Source organism: Spermophilus citellus, assembly GCF_964194105.1.
Source record: "Spermophilus citellus genome assembly, chromosome: 11".
Lineage (NCBI taxonomy): Eukaryota > Metazoa > Chordata > Mammalia > Rodentia > Sciuridae > Spermophilus > Spermophilus citellus.
The window spans coordinates 132,818,614-132,841,665 of NC_138192.1; the positions used below are offsets into that span (position 1 = coordinate 132,818,614).

The following is a 23,052-nucleotide window of genomic DNA, read 5'->3' on the forward strand; positions in this document are numbered from 1 at the left end:
AAGGTCATCACTCAGAACCTGAGACACCATCAAATGTTTGGAAAGGGTACTCACAGGAAGGATGGGACCCCCGGCGAAAGCCTGCCGTGTCGCATCAAAGAAAACCTGCCCCAGGGCCCTGATGAATGACGTGGACTGTGAAGATCATTACCATCCAGTACAGGCACCAAGACCCGAAGGGTGTGGAGACACTGTGTGCACGACCAGAGCGGTGAAAAGATGAGCTCTGTGTGTGGGATCTTTAAGAACTGTAATGCATTTCACTGCCATACATACATAAGAATAAATAAATCAATTAAGAAAACAAAGAAAACCTGCCATGACCTCTAAATGTCATCAAGGAGACAGACGGCTAGACCCCCACGTAAGGCAGCACAGAAGCTGACAGCCTCCTAAGTCACGGGATGACCAACTCGTGTACCAGGGCTGGGGGTCTGTCCCCACCAGAATGCACAGAGGCACCGTGTGGACAGATGGGGTCTTCAGGAGGAGGTCGGGCCCCCACGCTCCTACCAGGGGAGCAGGTGGGCTGTCAGGAGCGGGTGGTTGTAGAGGACTGGTATGGCCCTGTCCCTCTCACCACGTGGCACCCCCTCCCCCAGTGATGGCCCAGGAAGAAGGCCTCACTGGAGGCCGCCCCTCCAGCCTGGACTCCTAGCCTCCGTCACCTGAGCCCTCAAACTTCTGTGGTTCATAATTTACCCAGCGGGAGGCGCTCTGGTACGACAGCGAGAAACACTAAGACGACACCTTGTCCCCAAACCCAGTGGTGGGAACAGCCCACGTCGATGGTGCCACAGCCCCCGAGGACCAGGCCAGGTCCTCACAGCCCACAGCCGCAATCGGAGCCTCGGCCAGGACGGTCACCCCCGGCCTCCCCTTCCAGGCCCACACGGGTGGCCGTGGGTGGGACTCAACTCTTGGCTGCTGGAAGGAGGCCCTGGGAGCCTCCCTCAGTCCCAGGCCTCTCCCCTGGGTCCTCTCAGGCAGGGACTCCTCTGAGCCGACAGGAGGGTGTGGGAGTGAGAGCCACTGCTGGACTCTCCTCAAGTGAGTTCTGCAGTGTAGACCACACCTGAGTCCCTGGGCAGCTCAGAGCCTGCCCACCACAGGGGTCACATCATGATTTCTGAGCGGAGGTCAGGTTTCTCTACCCCTAACAGTTGAGTGCCCGTCCCGGTCAGCTGACCAGCGCAGGTGTCAGTGTCTGGGATGTGCCCCCTACTCAAGGAAGGGGGAGCCCAGCGGGGATCGCCAGCCGCCCCCCCCTCCTGAGATGAAACAGACCCAGAGCTGACAGGAGGGTCACGGGCAGTGCCTCCCCGTGGAAGTGCCTGAGGAAGACCTCTCGGAACCTGGCCCAGGAACTCGCTTTAGGTCACTGAGCACTCCATGGAGGACCCTCTCAAGACCCTTGGGACACTAGGAGGCCGGGGCCTCGCCCCAGAACTGCCGACCCCCTCTCCGGGGCCCGGGTTTGAGAGCCCTGGGCCTCAGGCAAGCCGCAGCTGGGGGTCCAGGGGGAGGGGCCGCAAAGGGTCCCGGGCCTTCAGCCAGAGCCAGCTGAGAACGGGCATGGGCCCTCCCAGGGTGGGGCTGTGTCCCCTCATCCTGTCCTACTTTCTGTGGTCACAGAAGCACTCTCTGGACTGTATTCCACCCCAAGCCGAGAGCAGGACGGGACATCGTCACAAAGGAGGAGAGAACTGACTTCGGAAGGCTTTGCCCGGAGGCCTCTGTCCGGCGTGGAGCTAAGGCACCCCCCGACCCTCCGTGTGTGTCTGAGTTAAAAGGTGCCAGGGGCTGAGCCTCGGAGGGACGTGGGTGGGCGCACGGACTCAGGTCACCTGCACTCGATGAACCACTGCCGGATCTGATCCTGCAGGCTCTCCTTGATGTCCGGACCCTCCGTCTGCTGCAGGTCCTTCTTGATGGTCACCAGGGCCTCCCTGTAGCCCTCCTCGTGCCTCAGCTGCACTGCGCTCCGCAGCAGGCTCACCTTCTCCGCCTGGATGATGGTGGCACTGACTTGGTGGAAGAGAGGAGGGGGATTCTGAGAACGGGAGGGGGGGGAGACTGTAAGCCACAGCACTGAGAAGTCCTGGGTGGTGTCCTTCCAAAGGCACCTCGGAGACGCCCAGAATCCAAGACCAGGCCTGGCAGCAACCTCAGGAGGTGGCCCACCCCTGGGGGCACACGGGCTCACTCCACAGGGCTGCCCAGACGCAGGGGCCGGCTGCCTAGGGACACGCCTATCCAGTGCTGGCCCACGAATGTCCCCAGAGGCCCAGCGATAGACTCTGGGTCCCCAGGTGGCACCACCAAGTGGCAGTGGAGCTTCAGGAGGTGGGTCCGGTGGCGCTCCCTGGGAGTGTGCCCTTGAAGGAGACTGAGGGACCCCAGCCCGCCCTTTCTCTCTTTTGCTCCTGGCCTTGAGGTGAGTGGTTTGGCTCTGTGACCCAGCACACGACGTGCTGCCTCACCAGAGGCCCAAGGCAAGGGGCCCATCAGTCATGGACTGAAACATCCAGAATATTGTGCCCAAATAAACCTTCTATCTTTTCAAGTGGATTTCCTCAGGTATTCTGTCACAGTACTGCTACACATTCAATGAGACGTCTACAAATTCCTTCACACTATGGAAAGAAAAATTTGACCACGCTTCCTGGTCAGTCGGAGGACAGGGAATGTAGAGGAAGAAGGCACTGGAAGCCAGAACCTGAGGAAGGAGCTGGAGTGCTCTGATTTCAAGAAAGAAGACACTGAACACGTCCACTCCGTCGCTACCAACCTCTGGGGAAGAAAATGACACAGCAGACAGGCATCCTGTGGCAGTGAGCGTTTTCAGTGGATGTTCTCCCTTGAAACCCACTAAACCCACCCATTGGCACCTCAACTGGCAGCAGAGCACCCAGAGGTGCTGAGCCCCGCAGATCCGCCTCTGCAGGGGGCTGGCAGGGGCAAACGCACAGTCACGTCCCCTCAGACTCCTGAAGAAGTGGGGCTGGTGGGACGAGGTCAGCACGAGCCAGGGAGGGGCACAGGCTCACACAGCCAGTCAGCTGCTGCCCAGGGCTTGCAGGGGATGTGGGGTGAGGTCTTGGAGAAGGACGGTGCGTCTGGGGCTGAGGCACCTGGAATCAGAGTCCGAGGGCCGAGGGCCGGCTCTCCTTGGTGGACAGGACCCGAGCTCTGGCGGTTCTGAGATTCGCCGGGAGGTCAGGCCGAGGCTGCCGAGGGCCAGGGGACACGTTCTCAGGGGTGTGCCAGCTGGTTGTTAAACGGCTATTTTTGAATCCTGAATCATATAAGCTAATCCTCGAGCTGTATTCATGACACGAGTTCTCAATACTCCAGACTCCTCGACCCCAGGTCCCGTCCCTGTTGGCCATGCTGTTGGGGTACCTTGTCTCTGCTGCTGTCCGGTGGGATGGAAGGCCACCCACCAGGAGCCTCTTCCTGTTCTGGGCCTGGGTCCCCTCCACAAGTCTCCCTCAGAGCCTGCGTCCTAGCTGCGCGTTGCTCCACAGCTTCCAACAGGCCCCACATGGTGCCCGTCACCCACTCCCTGCTCTGCCCGTCACCTTGCCCCTCTGTGGTGGCCACTGGGCTGGGACACTGAGTGGGACTCTCTGCAGAAGCCCCAGGACAGAACCCCAGGGCCTGGGCCTGGGAGCCCCTGCCGCGATCCCTACTGGGCTGGCTGTCTCTGTGCCGGGCGGCACCAGCCAGCAGGCGGGCGGAGCCCAAGACGGCCACCTGGCAACGGCATCCAGAAACGTGGGGGCAAGAGAGCAGAACTAAAGTCCGTCCACTTCAGAGCTGTGGGCAAGAACATGGCAGCGAGCGAGGCCCACAGAAGCCACCCGCAAAGCTGTGGATTTAAGCCTGTTACTGTGAAAGGGACAGTTGGTCTTGATTCTTGTCACACACAGAAATAAATCCCCAATGGATTAAATGTTGGATGCAACAGCACGTCTGTGTGGATGGACAGATGGATGGACGCATGGATGGAGCGACTGCCAAGACGCAGCCCTGACGCTCTGGGGTGAGGGGCCATTAGAATCAGAGGACAGTCACGTCCACCCAAGGGGAAAGAGAAAGGGGCCTCAGCACAGGCTCCAAGTTCAGTACAATGAGGTCCACGACTTCTATGATGAAAAGTGAACGCAGGGAGAATTACAAAATCATTTTAAAGAACAATGTTAAAAAAATCATCCAAGTCCCCGAGGTGCTGGGCGGCGTGGCTGGTCGTGGCTGTGGGTGTCTGTGTGGAACTCGGGGAGGAAACGCCCCCATTTCATCATTTAGGTAAAACCGGACCCTGGATCTCCCAGGCCACGTCTCCCACCCCTGGTGGGATCCTAAGGTGTGAATCAGAAGTTCCTGATCCACAGGGACCTCCTCTCCCCACAGTGGGTCGCCTTCCTGAGGGGCGAGGGCTCCGGCCAGCCTGGCCCCCTGCTCCGCCCCGAAGACGCAGGCGGTGTTCCTAGGTCTCCACCGACGATTCTCTGCTGGGGGTGAGTCCCGTGAAGTCACCTCTGCCAAGTCACGCTGCCCCTGTCATCCTCCGCAGGTCCCCTCCCAGGTGGGTACTCGCTGTGCTGAATGGCCCCTCCGCTCTCCTTCCTCACAGCAGGGACCCAGCAGGCGAGTCTGGTCCACGTCTTCTCAATAGCTTTGTAAGAGGAGATCAGCAAACTTGCTCAACATCCACAGTCCAAACGGAAATCACTCGGCTCCCGCGGCCTTTCCTATCAGCCACACTGAACAGCCATCGGGTTACAGCCCCACGTGTTCCTTCACCTCTCTCCTTATTGATGTTCACATGGGGAGCCCACTGAGCGGATGAGGAGACAGAGGTTCAAAGTGGACTACACCTTCTTCATCATTCAGTGTCAAGGAAGGAGCAGCAGGAAGTCCCTGGCTCCCGTGGCTCTGCCTGCTGCCAGGCCATGCTGTGTGGTTAATGTGTGTGCATCTCTGTGTGTTTCTTGATGTCGACTTTCTCTGACAAAGAAATGCATTTGGTCATTTGGGGCTTCCTTCTCCAGTTGGTTTTTGAATCGAAAGGTTATAATGCATTTAGGTCCCTTGTTAATGAGCACCTCTTCCTTTAGGCTACGACATCTTTTCCTCTTTAGCAACTTTGGTCATATGGAATTCAAATGTGTTAACTTGTGGTAGAACAGCAACTCATTTAAAAATAAATTAGGAATGTGAAAGGGAGCCAGAGAACACAATAACATGTTCTATATTGAAATGCATCAGCTATAGAACGATGCATCTTAATGAAGGCTTCCCATGTGAATAAACCATTATATTTACAAGCTTTCCACTGTTAATGACCCAGAACGGGGTAACGAAACCTACATTTATAGCAAGGTCCTCTGTCAGCAAAAATATACATATTAATAATTGATGTTGCTGTAAAAATAGGGCATAACACAGGGCTTCCTGAGTCTGTGGGCAAATAGCACGACACGGTCCATTAACTTAAAATGCTTAGCTAATGTTTGATGGGCTTTGTCTTTAAAACTCCTTCTTCAAATTAGGAAGACAAAATGGACATCTGTCCAAATGAAATGCTGCTCCGTCTCTCAGTCCCCAGTGGACGTGCACCAAGGGCTGACGACGCTGGCGGCCTCCTCCAGGCGCTCCTGGGGCGGGGACACTGGCGACAAAGCTGGAGCAAGGAGGGGGCGCCATCCCTGGCTCGTGGCCACCTAAAGCCACCTCTCACCCCCTCTGTGCAGAGACTGACTGGCTGTGCCTGGGTCCTCGCGGGCACAGAGACGCGAGCTCGGCCCTCAGGGGCGGGTGCCGCAGGCCTCGGCTCTGATGGCACACGGAGGACTTCAGCGGTCCGTTTCGAGATGGTGCAGAGGGGGGTGCCACAGTTGATGGAAACCAGCCACCTGGCCCCACGTTTCCTTCCGGGCAGCACATGGTACCGCGCATCTGTGCGGGTCACACAGACGGCCCCGGGGAGCGCAGAGGACTGCGGCAGCAGGAGCCGAGCGTCCCCAGGGTGGACCTTTGTTTTAGAATCCACAATTTTAGCAAATATAGAACTATCATAGACCTAAAGTGTTTTTCCAGTTCATTAAGTCTAATTTTTAAAAAACAAAAACAAGACAAAAAAACTCCCAGCATCTGAAAATTTTGCTTTTTTAGGAACTTGAACTGGACTTATGATCAATTAGTGGTGGAGATGTAATCGGGTCCTACTTTCTTTTTTCTTTTCTTTTCTTTTTTGGTACCAGGAATTGCACCCAGAGGTGCTTGACCACTGAGCCGCATCCTCAGCCCGTTTTAATTTCTCTTTTTTCTTTTACGATAGAGTCTCAGTAAGTTGCTTGGGGCCTCACTAAGATGCTGAGGCTGTCTTCAAATTTGTAATCCTCCTACCCCAGCCTCCCTAGCCACTGGAATTATAGGTGTGTGCCACTGCACCTGGCTAAAATTGTTTTTAATAGATACTTTGAGGGCACTTGTGATTTGCCAGGCATGATTTTAAGTGCCTCACCGGTGTTATGTCATTTATTCCTCATGGCAACTTTATGAAGTAAGTAGCCTCATTACTTAATTTTATATATGAGGAAACAGGCACACAGAAGTCTGGTGACTTGCCCAAAGTCACACAGCCGGGAAGTAGCAGACTGGGGTTTGGTCTGAGCCATCTATCTCCAGTCTCTGTTCTTGTTCCCAACTGTTTTTATTGGTGTGTGGTGATCATACATACAGTGGGACCCACTGTGACATACCTGCACAAGCCCCAGTACCATGCTTGGCTCCTCTTTGCGGGCAGGTCTCCTGAATTAAAATGCTGTCTGAAGATGGTGTTTGGCGGGCACTATAAATCACGCTTTCTTAAAAAATGAGCATTTGTGATTTTAATGGCTATTGCTAGGCTGCCTCACCAGCCTTGCACCCTTGGCTCTCCTGGTCAGGGTGACAGTGCGTGTGTTTGGGTGCCTTGCCCTTTTCTAACTTAAACGGCACCTGGTCACGGTGTCTGAAGGTGCATGATGTGGCAGGCTCACGATGCGATCACTTAGGAATCACGGCTGGTCCTTCTCCAGTGCTGGCCGTGCTGGCCTGGCTCGAACCCAGCCAGCAGCCACCGCGTCCCTGTTGGCACAGACGTACAGAAGCCATGGTGCGGGGCTCACAGTGCGGCCGGCTCAGTGCTGGGGTCAGCACGCGCTCTGCCTCCCAGGGGGCCCTGGCTCCAGGCCTCGGCCTCGGCCACTCTCCCAAGTGCACCAGGGACTGCGTGATGTGCCCTTGCAGGGGACCAATAAAGGCAGGTGTCCTGCCCCAGAGTGAGGTGAAGGACTCCTGGGGCCAGGGGACCTGGGAGGGCAACGAGTTTGGCTATTTAGTTTCCATGACCTGGAGCCTGGGGCGTATCAATAATAACAATTATAAGAAGACATAATAAAAATTAAAATCAGACTTGAAATCACACTCCAGGGTTCCCAGGGAACTAGGCTGTAAAATCCCATTTGATAGAAAAGAAAACGGTGATTTTCCTTTTCTCTCTGAGTCTCTGGAAGTGAGCTTCTGAGGTCGAGATTCTCCAGGGAGCCCCCTGGAGCTCCGGCCTCCTTGCCCAGGATGCCTGTGGGGTTGCGAGGACAGCTGTTCCAGGAGGGACACTGGTGGCATCTGACACTTCTTCCTGGGGCGCCACCCGGAGCTGACTGTGTGGGGCTGCAGCTGTTGCCTCAGGCAGCCCCAGGAAGCTCCCTGGGGCTGGGTCAGGGAGCGGCAGGTGGGAGGCAGCCCTGGGGCTTTTCCAGAGCCAATGTCAACAGTGATTTCCACGTCACAGATGTGGTGGTTCACAGGGGGCCACGGCCTTTGCCCATGTATTTTATGCAAGAACTCATTTTAAAAGATTTGCAATTTGTTAGAAAATTTATCATACCTCTAGATGCCAATTACCATTCTAAAAGTCATTCCACATCATGACACCGTGACACAGTTTTCCGTGACTCTGGTCTTTGAAGGTGCAGTCTGTCCTGGCTGTCACCTAGGCCTCAGCCACTGACCCTCATCGAGTCCTCCCCCACCTCTGCAGAAGGCAGCACGGTTCTGACCTCCCAGGAGAGGAGGCTGAGGTTGCAGGGTGGGTGGGCACGTTGCTCAAGCCCCTCCACGGGGCAGTGCCTGCTGGCGCCCCCGGCCTGGCTCCCCTGCAGCGTCTGCAGCAGCACAAGCCCTTCGAGCTGGTCAAGAGACACCCCCACGGCGGACACCTGCCTCCCCGGGAAGCTCGGGAACAGCTCTTCTGCACTCAAAAGCTAGAACCAAACAAGAGCAAAGCAAAACACAGGGTCACAGCACAAACTGCTTATTGGGAATCAATTAATCTTTGGGAAACAATCGAATGTCATTTGGAACCAAATGTGACAGATAATCTGCAGGATCCGATGGACTGCGTGGTCCTGGCTGGGCTTCAGGTGGTGGTGAAAGGGCTTCATCCACATCCTCTGCCCATTTTGGCTGTGCATGACAGCAGGTCCCAGAGAGGAGCCCAAGGACACTGTTGGGGAGGCAGCATGGGGCCACCGTGCCACAGGCCCTCAGAAGGAGCCACAATCACTGGGGGCCAGAGCTCAGATCGGGGGTTATTTGCTAACAAGAAAGGGGTCTGATTTATTGGCCAAGATGTCATGTAGGCTGTAGCCAGTCTCAGGTGGGGTCTGAAGTGAGCAGGGTGGTGTGGAGCTTCCAGGAGCGTGCAGAAGCGATGGCCCTCTATAATGAGTGCCCCCCAGCGCTCCTCAAGTGCATACTTCGATGGCCGCAGGGTAACAAAACACAGGACGCGGTGCCTGCCAAGATGCACAGGGTGGAGTGCAGTGCGTTCTTCAAGCTCCTTCGACTCAATTGGCTCCACTGGCTCTGCCAATTAAAATGACGGTGCAGGAGAGTTCAGGGCGCTATTTGTTTTCCTGCATAGATTTTAGAATATAAAACATTTAAATGGCCGTATAAAAAATATCCTTCATAAGACAAAGGAAACGTGGGGCCTTCTGGCGTCTTCTGCTCTAATCCTGGGCTCTGTTGCCCAACAGCGGCTCCTGAGGACACGCCAGGGTCTCCCAGAGGTGGGGAGGCAGCTTTGACCTGGTGAGTCCATGGTTTCACCCTGGCACAGTGAGCAGCATGAGTGGACGGAGAAACCAAGTGTAAAGAGGGGAGGCCGCCTCCTCATCAGGGACCAGCGGGAATTATTCCACGGAAGCCGCCTTGGGTGGGGAATGGATGCTTTATGGCCACCATGCAGTGAACAGCAAGCAGCCAGCGTTCCTTTAAAAGTGAATCCATACTCTTCTCACGAGTAAGATTTCGATAGACCACGTGCTCTCAAGGGGGACGCAGGAAGAAGCACGCTGAGGAACGTCTCGCGGAACACAAACAGGCCCTGCTCATGCTCAGAAACGGGACGAGCAGTTTTCATCCCAGCAACGCACATGCAAGTGACAAAGGAAAACTGGAAAACCAAGCCACATGGGATCCCACACTCATGTGCTATCAGTGTCAGCTAGCGGGATCTGAGGGTGAGACAGTCATGCCCGGCTGTTGCCCAGGTTTGTGGCACGAGGCGCACGGTGGCTGTTGGGTAACGTAGACCGAGTTCAAGGAGATGGAAATTTATTTAAACAGAAGTTGCCGAGTCACAACTGCAGCTGAGGAATCTCCATGCTGCTTCCCAGAGTGGTGGCACCAATTTGCAGTGCAATCGGAGAAATGAAAGTTGTGCTCCATTTGTGTAAAAAAACAATCAAAAACTGCAGCTAAGGTACGATTTCTTGTTCAACTGGAGAACTTTATACCAAATATTTTGACTGCAATTTGATTTTTAAAATAGAAAACTAGACATAACTACCACGCTTACCCTCACGTCCCATATCCATGTCCCTCACCCCAAATCACGCTCACACTGCTGTCTCCTGAAGCATCCACCCATCCACACGCACCAAGCAATCTGGAGATCTTGGGAATATGGATGTCACCTCACTGCCATCTGCTTTTACTCTAAGAAGTGTGTGTTTTCTGGTTCACAGAGTAAATGCTGACCAGTTTAGAAAATACCAACATCTTCTGAAGCCACCCTCTGAAACATGAGCCCTGCTGACTCAGCAGGTGCCTCTCCTGGGCACACACCTGGCTCTCAGTGTCCCCTTAGCTGGAGTCATGCTAGAATTCCAAACCGCGAATTTCCACCTTGAGCATTTTTGCATCATCAAACACTAGTCAGAAATGTGTTTTGTAGTGTTGGCGCAGCACAGCACCGTCTTGTGTAAGGCCACCGTGATTCACTACACACCTGCTCTAGAACACTAGAATTGGCCATTTCCGTTTTTTTTTTTTTTTTTTTTTTTTTTTTTTTGGTATTAGAAAGAATATGGCAGAGAACTATTCTGCAGCCAGATCTCTGTTTCTGATGATGTGTTAGAAGTCAAGGTGGACATGTAAATATTTTAAGGCTCGAGCTGCACCTGCTCCCTGGCCTTCAGAAAGGCTGGGGCACTGTGACGTCACATTGCCAGTGACCCTCATCGTCAAGCCTTCTTATTTTGCCTAATATGACTGATACAACTCTCCCTGTTTCACCAGTGTTAGGATGTAGATTTTTCACCACTTAATGGTTCTGAAATTAGGGACGGATGCATCTTACAATGAAGGGTGTGCTTTGGTTTATTTAGAAGCCCTTTTTTCTTAGTGGCCCCTAAAAATAACAATGCATCTTACAGTTGAAGACATCGGAGATTCAGTGGACTACAGGAGCAGCTTGTTTAATTTTTAGTTTGCAAGTAGCTGAGATCCACATAGAATCATTTCAGTATAATTCAATGGCCCAGTGGACATTTAAAAACATTTCAATTATGGGGAGAAAATACCCACATGACTTAAAATCTCCTATCTCGACCTTGCTTTAGTGTGGGTAGGGGTTAAGTAGGGTAAACTAGTTCACGGGGCGCTAGGACCTAACCTGCACACAGAGACTGGACATTTGATGTCATGTCCACTGCCCCAGGCCCTGGCAGCCACCCCTCCAGGCTGTGCCCATGGCTGTGTCCATCCGGATACCTCGGGGGACTGAAGAGTGGGGTGTCTGCCTTTGTGTGACTGGCTTATTTTGCTGGACACAGTGTCCTTAAGGCTCACCGCTCTGGCATGTGTGACGAACTTCCTTCCTTTCCATGGCTGAATGAGATTCTACCCAGTGAATTTCTAAACCAGCAGCAGGTGCCAACCCACCAGATTCTGGTAGCAACCCCAGCAACCGAAAAGCAAGGAATGGGCTGGAGCCCACGGGGGACCCCATCTCTAAACATCAACGCTGGCTTGTTTTTAAAACAGCAAGGTGGAGGAAACTCGAGAACCAGGTAATAAAATCAAGGCATCTGTGGGATCCTGCACGACTCTGGTGTGACTTCCTGTGTTTGTTGAGCAGGAAGCTCTTGATTTGAGATTCTGTGAACACAGGGACACTGCGTCCTTCACCCAGAGAGTGGGTGCTTCCACATTGCTGGAACATGGACCTGATTCCTTCCTCCAGCGGAATACCCCAGCACTGACCAGAGGCAGGCAGGAGGGGAGAGCTGCTGGGGCAGGCAGGAGGAGCCTCAGGAGGTCAACTAGGCCGCACTAATGGACTTGCTGGGTCAGCTGTCCCTCGAGTGATCTCTAGACGTCAGGGAAGGGATGCAGATGAGGAGCTGAGACTTACACACAGGCAGGTGAAGACCACAGCCCCACGCTGGCCCAAACTATCCATTCAGTCTCCCCTCTTCCCACCCGTGGAGTGGCCAGGCAGGGACAGCCAGGGAAGACTCGGCCTTCCTGAGTGTGCTGCGTAAGAACCAGGCCCTGTCGACAAGCACACTCACCATGCCCAGGAATATCATCTCCTCTTCTCTCTCTCTCTCGGTCCTCTTGGACTGGCAGAAACCCTTCCAGACCTGAGAGGAGAAGCACGTGCACCTGTTTAGTACCTGGACAGAGGAGACCTGCCGCACACTCTCTCCTGCCTAACGGCACCTTCCAGAGGTCGCGGGATCAGAGACCCCAGGCGGCACACGGGTGTGTTGACGGACTCTTTCTGTATGTGATTGTAGGCAAAAATTTTTGAAAGGAAAAAAAAAAACCACATCACAGAAATGAGCGATGGCTCTCCTTTGTGAAGTTCCTCTACCTGGGGTTTCTCAAGAGAACCTTCTCGATGGCAGGAGTGTGAGGCTAGATCTAAGGGTGGCACTTCAGAGTTTCAAAAGAAAAATTCCAAAGGAACACGGGGAGATACAGCCCGGAGGCGCCCCAGGACGCTCGGCTCCAGCTTCCACCTCCATGGGTACCAACCAGAAGCACTCAGCTGTCAGGGGGAGAGCCCTGGGGCCAATCCTGGAAGGGACGACACTGTCACTGTTCTGTCTTTAGAGATGGTTGCTAGTGCCAGGTGGCAAATTGTCTATGCATGAATATATTTTTAAAAATCCATTAAGGATTTATGTCCTCACTGAGTTTTAGCAACATTTTTCCAACAATTATGAGTGGTTTTTTAAAAAATATCTGAATAAAATACTCTGTGTTTAACACTTATTTAGAATTTTAAAAAATTAAATATGACTAAGTTTAGTTCCCAGTTTCCCCAGGGTGATCATTAACAATTCTTCCTGGAATTTACTAATGGAATCCAGCTCTACCAAAGGTAGGACTTGGGGATTCTGACTTTCAGCACTCATCCCCTGAACTGGAAGGATCTCTACCTGCGTAGGATGCTCCCCCCAGCTCTGGGGGCCCCACGTTGGTTCGTACCTTCTGGATGCGGAGTGCCGCAGCCCCCGAGTCAGTGACCTTGTCCCCGAGCAGCCTGGCCTGCTTTGCTCTGTATTCCTGAAGGTGTATCTGCTTCATGAACAGGGCTCTCAGGCGGCCCTGCCGCGCCCGCTCAGCAATCTGGATTAATTTAATAGCCTCTTCGAAGGGCATGCTCTTTATGGTTAATTTCTAAAAATAATAATAACAACAACACAAAACAGAATAAGTCAAGGTTTAAACACGTCAGAACTCACCTGCTTCCTCCCAACACACCCTGCTAATAGCCCCACGGGGCAGCGTGCGGAGGCTCCCCGATGCTGTCTGCCAGCAGATGAGGAACACTGTCATACTCTGCCAAGTCATGTTGTGACCCCAAATTCAAGGACCGAAGATTTCCTCTAGCCTTCCAAACAAAATAGTAACTCGAGCCACCATAGTTTAACTTGGCCGTGAGCGACACTAGAAATGGAAGTGATTCAGTAACACTTGAAACTGCCGCCAATACTTCATTAACTCCATAGTAGAAACAGACGTTAAAGACACAGCACTAACATGAGATGTGAGTTTTAAAATACACGAGAGGTGAAATGCTGGGTCTAAACCAATCACAGACTGACCTAGCGAAGGAGGCCAATGCCAAATCATTTCAGGAGCATTTAATTGTACATATGAAACATCTTCCAGGACTCGTAAATTTGCATTTAAAACATCCAAATGTGGTGACAAGTGCCATTAAAACAAAAAGTCCAGGGCTCAGGTGGGGCATGCGGTGACAAAGTCAGGCAAGTGGCCAAGACATTTTGGAGGGAAAAGGGACAAAAGCAAGGGCTCTGGAGGTGCCCAAGGGCCCCCGTGAGCTCTGAGAGGGCTCAGGACTGAGGGCCACTGCTGTCCCAGGAGCAAGGGAGAAGCCATGCAGGTGGCCGTGAAGGGATGAAGGCAGAGGAGAGGCCACTGGAGGCAGAGTAGCTGTAGGCACAGGTGGAGTCCCCTCCAGGCCTCTCGGGCAGTGACACGGTGACATCAGGGCCTCAGGAGTGGCTGCTCCATTTGTCACCAGGAGTTACAGTCACTCTGTGTTACAGGGGGAGGAGGGGCGCAGGAAGGAGTGAGGAGGACAGGGACCTCGCGGATGCCGGATTCTTTTCCCGCAGAGCTCGTCAGAGTCACTGAATCACGGTCCAAGGCAGGTGCTTCTGGCCACCCAGCCGCTAGGAACGCCGAGGCTGAGACGGTGGAGTGACGTCCGCGAGTGGTGAGTGGGGCGCCTTCTGGAGCAGGGACCCACCCTCCTCCCGCTAAGCCATCTGCTGCCCCCTCAAGGTGTCCCTCAGTGCAGCCCCAGGAATATGGCTGCCTACGGGGGAGCCCGTCCACACCCCAGGTCCTCAGGGTGGGGATCTCAGTGAGATTCTGCGGCTTGGCGTGTGCAGGGGGGCACACATTTCCAGTAGTGTGCTTGGCGTGTTAGAGGAAAACGAGCATCACCGCGGTGGTCACGCTAGAGGACCCCTGGCCAATGTCGGTGGCCTGCACATTTCCCTCGGGCTCCCAGCTCTCCTCCAACACTTTCACAGCCAGTGCAGAAGAGCTGTGTTCCAGGGATGTGCGAGGTCTGCCCAACATGATGAAGAGGACTGAACACCCGGGAGGCCTCGGCAGCGGGACTAACTTTTAAATGTAGAAGACAGATGACGATTTCATTTCTCCAAGTTCTCCTCTGGGTATACACCGCAGATATCTTGAAGAAATAGGCTGCTGACAGTGAGCTTGGGGGCTTGCAGGACAGCGAAGGGCATGCAAAGGTTGTGGGGGGCCTGGTGGGGTGCTGAGCCAGGGTGCACTAAAATGAGGCCAGGGTGAGGCGAGCACTGCCCGGTGGAGGTGGAAGGGCTGGCCACAGAGGGGTGCTGCACAAGGGCAGGAAGGAAACCTCCCTGGTGTCAACCCGGCACAATCCAGAGGGACACTGTGCAGGAGAGACAGCAGGGCCTCGCTGTCCTGTGTAGTGCAACGCGTCCATCTCCCTTCCCCACTTCCCTCACAAAACCCTGGGTCAGTTCTGTACTACATATGGCTCCTGGGGGCACAGGGTCCCTCTGGGGAACTAGATGATGTCCCAGTGCTTCATTCTGGCAGGTGCAAGGACAGAAAGTGCAGACACAGGGCCCAGGGCTGGAAGGATGGCTGCAGGACCCCCATGCAAGTTGGCCTTGAAATGACTTCAAGGAACTCACAGTACAGAGGAGGGGTCAGCAGTCTGGGAGAGGAGCACAGAAAGCGAGGTCATCTGTATCAAGTTGGGCTCCGCAGAAGGGGTGTCACGGTGACAGGCATGTATGTCAGGGAAAGAGCGAGTCCTCTGCAGCTTGGAGCTGGGTTGGCTTCACCCATCTCCAGCCCCACCTTGGCCCCACCATCCCCAGAAGACACCTGGAATCTCCCTAGGCACCATGACCCAGGCTGGCAACACCCAATGGGGCCCATTTGCAGGAAGACCACAGGTGCCAGCTGTTGCCGTTGTACCCTGGTCTTCCCCAGCCATCTCCATGGGTCACTTGTACTGCCCCAGTTTGGATGGCCAATTGCTGTCTTGCTGCATGAGCCATGAGGATCAGCCAGGGGAACAGGGCGCTGAGTTCACAGCCAGCAAGTCAGTGACATGCATAAGTAGACATCCCAGGAGGCGGACAGGCAGGGCCACGTGTGAAGGACTGGCAGAGAAGGACTGTCCCTGCCCCCAAAGGAGGCTTCATGGAGGAGTAACTGCAGAAACCCAGAGAAGGTGGTGGGAGGTGACAGCAATTGGCCATCCAAACTGGGGCAGTACAAGTGACCCATGGAGATGGCCGGGGAAGACCAGGGTACAACGGCAACAGCTGGCACCTGTGGTCTTCCTGCAAATGGGCCCCATTGGGTGTTGCCAGCCTGGGTCATGGTGCCTAGGGAGATTCCAGGTGTCTTCTGGGGATGGTGGGGCCAAGGTGGGGCTGGAGATGGGGGCGAGGGAGGTATGGGCTGAGAGCTGCCTGGACCCTGCTCTGGGCTCTCTGGGGAATCTTTAAGGATCTTCTTTCTCTTTCCCACATACGACTCATGCCAGGAGACGCCAGTGTCACTCAGCTTGAAGTCATCGGAGGCCATGAGCATTTGAGAAAGCATCCGAGTTTTCAGGTTCCCAGTGAGTCTTGTTGGCACTTGACCATTTTATATGAATGACTGACCATTTTATATGAATGCTGGCTTCAGCTGGGTGGACCTGAGAAGGCCTATTAAGATGAGCTGATAATCGACCCAGTCTTAGGGATCACAATTTAACGAACAAAGCATTTTATTTTGATCTCTATATTTAAGCCCTTGGAAAATAATGATTATGTGTCACCAAAAATACATCCCAAAGTTACACAACTTCTTGTATGCTGCACATAACAATGGGAGGGGGTAACTCTCCTCAAATTGAAAACAATCTGCTTCTCACACAATAGGGAGCTAAAGAAAGAAACAGAAGTTATACAGATTATTAAGAAAATTGTTAAAATGATACAAACCATGCTAGTTGCGTCTAATCCACTGTCAGCTAATATCTGAGCAAGGATTTTCTTTCTTTCTCTTATTACTTCTATTTTCTCCTTCAAAAAGTACTTGGGGATGGGAATATCCAACTGTTGCTAGAAGAGGAAAAAATAAGCAAAAGAGCACTTTAGTCATGGTACCAGGACTCAGAGCTCGTGAAAATGTACAGTGATGATGAGCAGGTGAAAGGGCATGGTGTACCGCCCAGCTCACGCGGGAGACGGAGAGGCCCTGGAGTGCAGAGAAGCAGTACCGCCAAGGAGACCTCCACAGAAGGAATATCCTAACTACAACCTCAGGAATTCACCCCAAATAGGCCTCAGAGAGCTCATGATTACCTTATGAATTTCTTTAAAGAAACATAATATTCTCTCAGTCTCTAAAATAATTATTCAAACCAGGTGGGTCATAGAGGTCTTTGAATTAAACTTAATAAATTATAATTAGCACCACTGACTATTGGTATGCAGAAGACCATAATCTTTTCTAAAAATTTGGTTTTATTTTTATCTAAATTACTTCATTCAAAAATTAGTTGTGAAATTAGAGGCTCCGGGTGACTGTACCAGTCAGAAAACTTGTTTTTGACACAACCAGTCTGAATGTCTATTCTTTACCTGTGTGAAGAATAATACCAAATATTTCAAACTAGTAGAGGTCAAATAAATACTTACGAGTCCAAGTTCAATGATGAGGAATACAGAAGTCTATTCAAGGATGTGGACTCTTGGCCCAGTGAGAAGGTTGTCCCAGACACTGTCCGTCATGCCTGGCTAATTCCAGGTAGATTAGCTGACGGGGCAAGCCAAGGTCATGGTCTCTAGGGTTAGTTTCCCTTTTTTTTTTTTTCAAATCAGGGTGTGACTCCCCTCACCCCAGAGAATTCTGGACAGGAATTCTCCTAAATAAGCTTTAAAGCATAAGGGGTGTCATCTTTAGGACTGAGAAGAACAGATCCTTGGAATTCTGGAAGGTGGCAACAGCATTCGAACCCCAGGCTTTTTACAGGCTAATGGAGTTTGGGAGGTGACCTGGGGGTGAGCTCCAGGGCCCAGGGGGTGAGTGTGCCCTATGAGGGAGGGCAGTCAGAGAGGAATGAGGGCACTTACATCTAATGTCGGGAAGTTATTAATTAAGAAACATGTACGATGCACTGTTCCAAATTCTAAGGCAAAAATTTTATTGACATGACTCCATCTGGCCCATTTGGGACCACAAAATCATAGTGAGGGTTTGGCAGTTAGGACTTGACAGAGCAGTGGAGCATGGAAGCGAGGCAGAGGTGCTGGGTGTCCATCATGGCCCCTTTTAGGTGCAGATACCCAGCCTCAGCTCTCCACGGAGTGGATCCAGGACACTGCCAGTGCCGAGGTACAGCGTCTCTCTCTCCTCGAACACCCCTCTGTGCTGGAGGACCTAGAGAGGAGGTTCTAGAAACAGGCTTCTGGATAGTTTGGCCCAAAGGGGACACTTCTGGACAGACTTGGGGACCCCATGGAACCAAGGGAAGGCCCCGGGGAAAGGCTCTGCTGCTTCCTTCTGCTCTCTGCTGTCTCTGGTTTCCCTCTTTCTCACCAGGAGCATCTCCCTCCATTCCCCAGAACACCTGGCTGACTGAGCTCTAACCCTTAGACATCTGGGGGTCTACAGTTCAGACCTCGAGATGGAAGCTGGTCTGGCTTTCTCTGAGCTGGTTCAGAAACTCCGAGGGAGGGCCTGACTGGTACAGCCACCCAGAGCCTCTCAGTGGATTGGTCACCTGTGATCAGGGCACAGGGTCTTACTGGACAAGCAGCTGGGTGCTGGCCAGCAAAACACAGAGAGTGGTGGGCTATGTGAGTGACAGTCACAGAGGCCAAACTGCACAGGGTACTGGGTGGCTGCACCTGAAATGCACACAGTCCCTGGAGCTGGCTCATGGTCTTCCGGCTGTGCTGCGGCTGCTGGGCGAACCCCTGGCTGCCTGTCACCTCCCACGGCTCAATCACTGTTGAGAGCCCCCCACCATGAAGGCTTCCTGCTGCTGTCTGCCCTGTGGGATGCTCCTGGTGTCCAGTGGCTTCTGCTGTGACAGCAGCTGCTCCTGGCCTTTAGGAGATGACCAAGGCAGAGAGGCCAGCGGGCTGTGGACAGGGGAGAAAAAGAAGCAGCCCCACATAAACCCCATAAACTCATTGGTCCTTGCATTTAGGGGCAGCATTTATTATATTTCTGAAGTTAAATTTGTAAATTTAATGTTACTTTACTAATCAGATTTGAGAGTATGGTTGAAAAACTGCTTGTTTCACACTTATCCTAGGTCATTCACATTTTACCTGGTGAGTAAACCCACCTGCCTAAATCCAATGGTTTAATTTAGAAGCTTATAGATGAAAGCTATGGCCACACAAATTTAGGAATGTTCTTCAACATTTTTGTTGATTTCAGTATTTTCTTTAGTCCATCCTGATAAAATTGACCAACAAAACTAAGGGGGTACATCCCAGAAAGAAGCATGACGCTTTGGGAAAGCCAAAACACTTCCAAAGCAAAGAAACACTACACTCCAATGTAAAAATAGAACATTTTCTCCTTTTGGTTTTATTCTGAGGAAACATTCCTTTCAAAATGAAGGGTAAGCTCATAGGCAAATAGCTCCTAAGTGGTGGGCGTCCAACAGCCCTGCACACCCAGCCAGACAGAACACCAGCAGAAGCCCTGGGTGGGGGTCAGCAGCAAAGGTCAGAGGACAGTGGCCAGGGCTAACTGCCCAGAGGAGGGGGTTAGGAGCTGCCAGCAGGGAGAGGCGGAGGGGAACTTCCTTGGACCCAGAGAGCAGGGCACACTCAGGAAGACCGGGAGGGTCTGTGTTTCTGGGTTTGTGGCAGGTGGGTCCCCTCTAATCCCACGGTCCTGGCCCACACCCCATTCCTAACAGACCAGAGGATGGTGCAGACTCTCACCCTCATCAAGAAGGAAGGGGACTAAGACTCAGCGGTGACAGCGTGATGCTAACGGTTAGGTGTTGAGTACACCAAACGAATCCAGGCAAATGCGTCCACAGGGCCTGCGGAATATCGGTAGAGACCCACACACCTTATTAACAGTGAGAGGAAAATAAGAAGAAAGAACCAACAGAGTACTTACAGGGGCCAACTTCAGGTCCTGTAAGATATCATCAAAGTAATGGAACTCAGACAACTCCAGCTCCACCATGTCGTTCTTCAGCTCCAGGATGCGCCCCATCGTCCCGTCCAGAATCTTCCGGATCAGCAGTCGCTTCTGTGGGTGGACTATCTGGTCGTAGACATTCTCCAGGTTCCTGAAGATCTGCACATACTTTATGTAGAAGGTGGCCAACATCTGGAAGATGCAGACAGGATTCTTCTCTTGCTCCACCAGCTTCTGAGACTCTTTATCAAGCAAAGAATTGAGGGCTTCTTGGGTCTGGTGCCACATTTTATTATACATTCTGCGGGAGGACACAGGGTTCAGACAGGTGAGCAGATGAGAATTATTTTGTCAGGGAAACATACTGCCATCTGGTCTAACAAAATAGAATGCACAATCAGGTGTGAGCTCGCAGTACATGGCGGCTGCAGGCTGTTTAGACAATAAAGTCCTGTATGGATGTACATGTGGTTTTTTTAGATCTGACCACTGCTATTATTACAAATAAGAAATTTTAAAAGTCCTGTCCTAAATGATATAGTTGTTCCTCACCATAATGTGAAGCCAGTATTATTAAAGTAATGTAAATGATAAAATGATTGAGAATGGTTCACTGTTTGTCCATATACATAGTTGATGGGGTATAAACTACAACAACCATTTTGGAAAGTCATTCAACTTTGTTTTGTAAAGTTAAACATGTGCAGACTCTATGAATAATATTTGCAGAGAAATTTGTGAATGTGCATTGAAGATATTTAGAGTAGTATTTTTAATATTCTTTATCCGTGCCCTAGTTATACATAATAGTGGGGTTCATTTTGACATATTTATACATGCATGGAATCTATTTTGTGCTATTTCAATCCCCAATCCTGCCATTTCCCTCCTCTCCTCCCTCTCCTCTTCTCCTTCCTCTACTGGTCTTTCTTCTATGTAGTTATTGTTTTATTAATCAGTGCTTTATAGGTATCCATAAAGGTACAATTCCCTGGGGTAGACTCACATATGCACATAGCACAGCTGGGTCCATTCATTCTGCAGACCCTCTTTTCCAGTCCCTCTTCCCTCCCCTTTTACCCACTTCCTCTGCTCCACTCATCTCCCTTCTATTTTCATGGTATCCTCCCCTGATTTTTTTCCAGCTTCTGCATATGAGAGAAAACATTCAACCCTTATCTTTCTTGGCTTATTTCACTTCATATGATGCCCTCCAGTTCTGTCCATTCACCAGCAAATGCCATAGTCCCAGTCTTCTTCGTGGCTGAGTAAAACTCCATTGTGTGTCCATACCACGTTTTCTTTATCCCTTAGTCTGTCGATGGGCACCTGGGCTGGTTCCATAACTTAGCCATTGTGACTTGTGCTGCTATAAACCTGATATGGCTGTGTCACTGTAGTATGCTGGTTTTAGTTCTTTTGAATAACTACCCAGGAGTGGGACAGCTGAGTCACGTGGTGGTTCCATTCCTGATCTTTTGAGGAATCTCCACACTGCTTTCCACAGCGGTTGTACTAATTTATAATCCCACCAACGTGTATGAGTGTGCCTTCCCCCCACATCCTCACGGGCATTGTTATTGTTCGTATTCTTGATGACTGGCATTCTAACAGAAGATGAAAACTCGATGTGATTTTGGTTTGCATTTCCCTGATTGTTAAGGATGTCAAACATATATTTTTCATATATTTGTTGGTCATTTGTATTCCTTCTTGAGAAATGCCTGTTCAGTTCTTTTGCACATTTATTGAGAGGATTATGTGTCTGGGGTGTTAGGTTTTTCGAGTTCCTCACATCTTCTGGATACTAATCCTGTCGGGGGAATAGCTGGTGCAGATTTTCCCATTCTGCAGGCTCTCTCCTCATGCTCTTGTTCTCTCTGCTGTGCAGAAGCTTTTAAACTTGATGTCATCTCGTTTTCATTTCCTTGGCTTTAGGGGTAATGTTAAGGAAGTCAGTGCCTGAGTCAAAATGCTGGAGTGTTGACCTTGTGTTTTCGTTCAGCAGTTGGTCTGATTCCCAGGTCTCTGATCCACCTTGAGTTGACTTCTGTAGTGATGAGACATAGGGCTCTTGTCTCACTCTTCTACATGTGGATATCCAGTTTCCCCAGCACCGACTGTTTAACAGGCTATCTTTTGTACAACAGGTTTTTGGAATCTTTGTTGTGTATTAGGAAACTATCTGTGAGGCTTAGTCTCTGTGTCTCCTATTCTATTCCCCTGGTCTCCTTGTTGGTTTTGGTGCTCATTCCATGCTGTTTTTATTACTAGACTCTGCAGTAGAATTTGAGATCAGGGATGGTGATGCCTTCAGCATGGCCCTTCTTGCTCAGAATTGCTTTGGCTACACTGGGTCTTTTATTCTTCCGAATAAATTTAGGACTTTTTGAAATCTAATTCTATGAATTATATCATTGGTATTTTGATGGCTTTTGATAACATGGCCATTTTGATAATTCTGCCTATCCACATGCATAAGAAGTCTTTCCATCTTCTAAGGTCTTCTTTAATTTCTTTTTTCAGTGCTCTATGACTTTCATGAAAGAGGTCTTTTACCTCCTTGGTTAGATTTATTCCCAAGTATTTCATTTTTTTTTTTGAGGTCCCTGTGAACTGAACAGTTTTCCTGATTTCTTTCTCGGCAGATTCATTATTGAATATAAGAAAGTTATTGACTTTTGTAGGTTGATTTTTGTATCCTACTACTTTGATGAATTTAGCAGCTCTAGAAGTCTTCAGGGGAGTTTTGGGTCTCCTACATATAGAATCATGTCATCAGCAGACGTATAATTTGACTTCTTTCCCTATCTATTACCTTTAATTTCCTATTCTTGTCTGATTGCTCTGGCTAGAGTTTCAAGAACTATGTTGAATACAAGTGGTGTCATAGCACAAACAGAGATAACTCAATGCCCCTCACCAAAAGGGCAGATAAATGAATTGTGGCATGGTCACCAGTGGCTGTGTATGTCACACAGAAGTGGAAACTGGTGAGTGGACGAGAGCTCAAGGCAACATCCACAATCGTCTGAAGCACAGTGGAGTGCAGCGAGGCCTGGGCTGCTGGCCTGCTCCAGCCAGGCCCTCTTGCCTCATGCTGGGGTTGAGAGGTGGGGAGGACAGTGAGGTGTGCACAGTCCCACTGCCTCCCTGGCAGGTAGCAGAGGGCCTCCCTCCTCCTGTTGCTACCTGCTGGTTTCCCCAGACTCTGTCCACACCCTTGTCTGGCCACTTACCAGACCCACTCAAGGTGCTTGTCCTGTGGCACCCTGACCAACACAGTCATGGTAGAGATGAATGAGGGTCCAGGTTGGGGTGGGTTCTGGCTCTTTTATATCCAAGAACAAGACAAAGTTGGACTAGAGGTCCATGGGAAGGGACTTCCCCATGGGACGGGGTGACAGGCCTATCCCTGGTTTCCTTGGGATGAGGGGAATGGCTGTCTGTGAGGTGTTCCCGAGCTCAGTGGAGAGGGCGGCCCCT

General features: G+C 51.4%; 1 protein-coding gene across 4 annotated transcripts in view; it reads right to left on the reverse strand.

Moving 5' to 3' along the window:
• Positions 1-23,052, reverse strand: part of DRC11 (dynein regulatory complex subunit 11) — a 129,787-nt gene that overhangs the window by 100,999 nt on the left and 5,736 nt on the right. For all 4 annotated transcript variants that reach the window (XM_081262129.1, XM_081262130.1, XM_081262128.1 and 1 more), the window contains exons 2-6: positions 19,543-19,867; positions 16,392-16,511; positions 12,841-13,032; positions 11,916-11,987; positions 1,848-2,053 (exon numbers count right to left, since the gene is read on the reverse strand). In XM_081262129.1, coding sequence (XP_081118255.1) covers positions 1,848-2,053; positions 11,916-11,987; positions 12,841-13,032; positions 16,392-16,511; positions 19,543-19,867 — 915 coding nt within the window. The remainder of the gene's footprint in view (positions 1-1,847; positions 2,054-11,915; positions 11,988-12,840; positions 13,033-16,391; positions 16,512-19,542; positions 19,868-23,052) is intronic.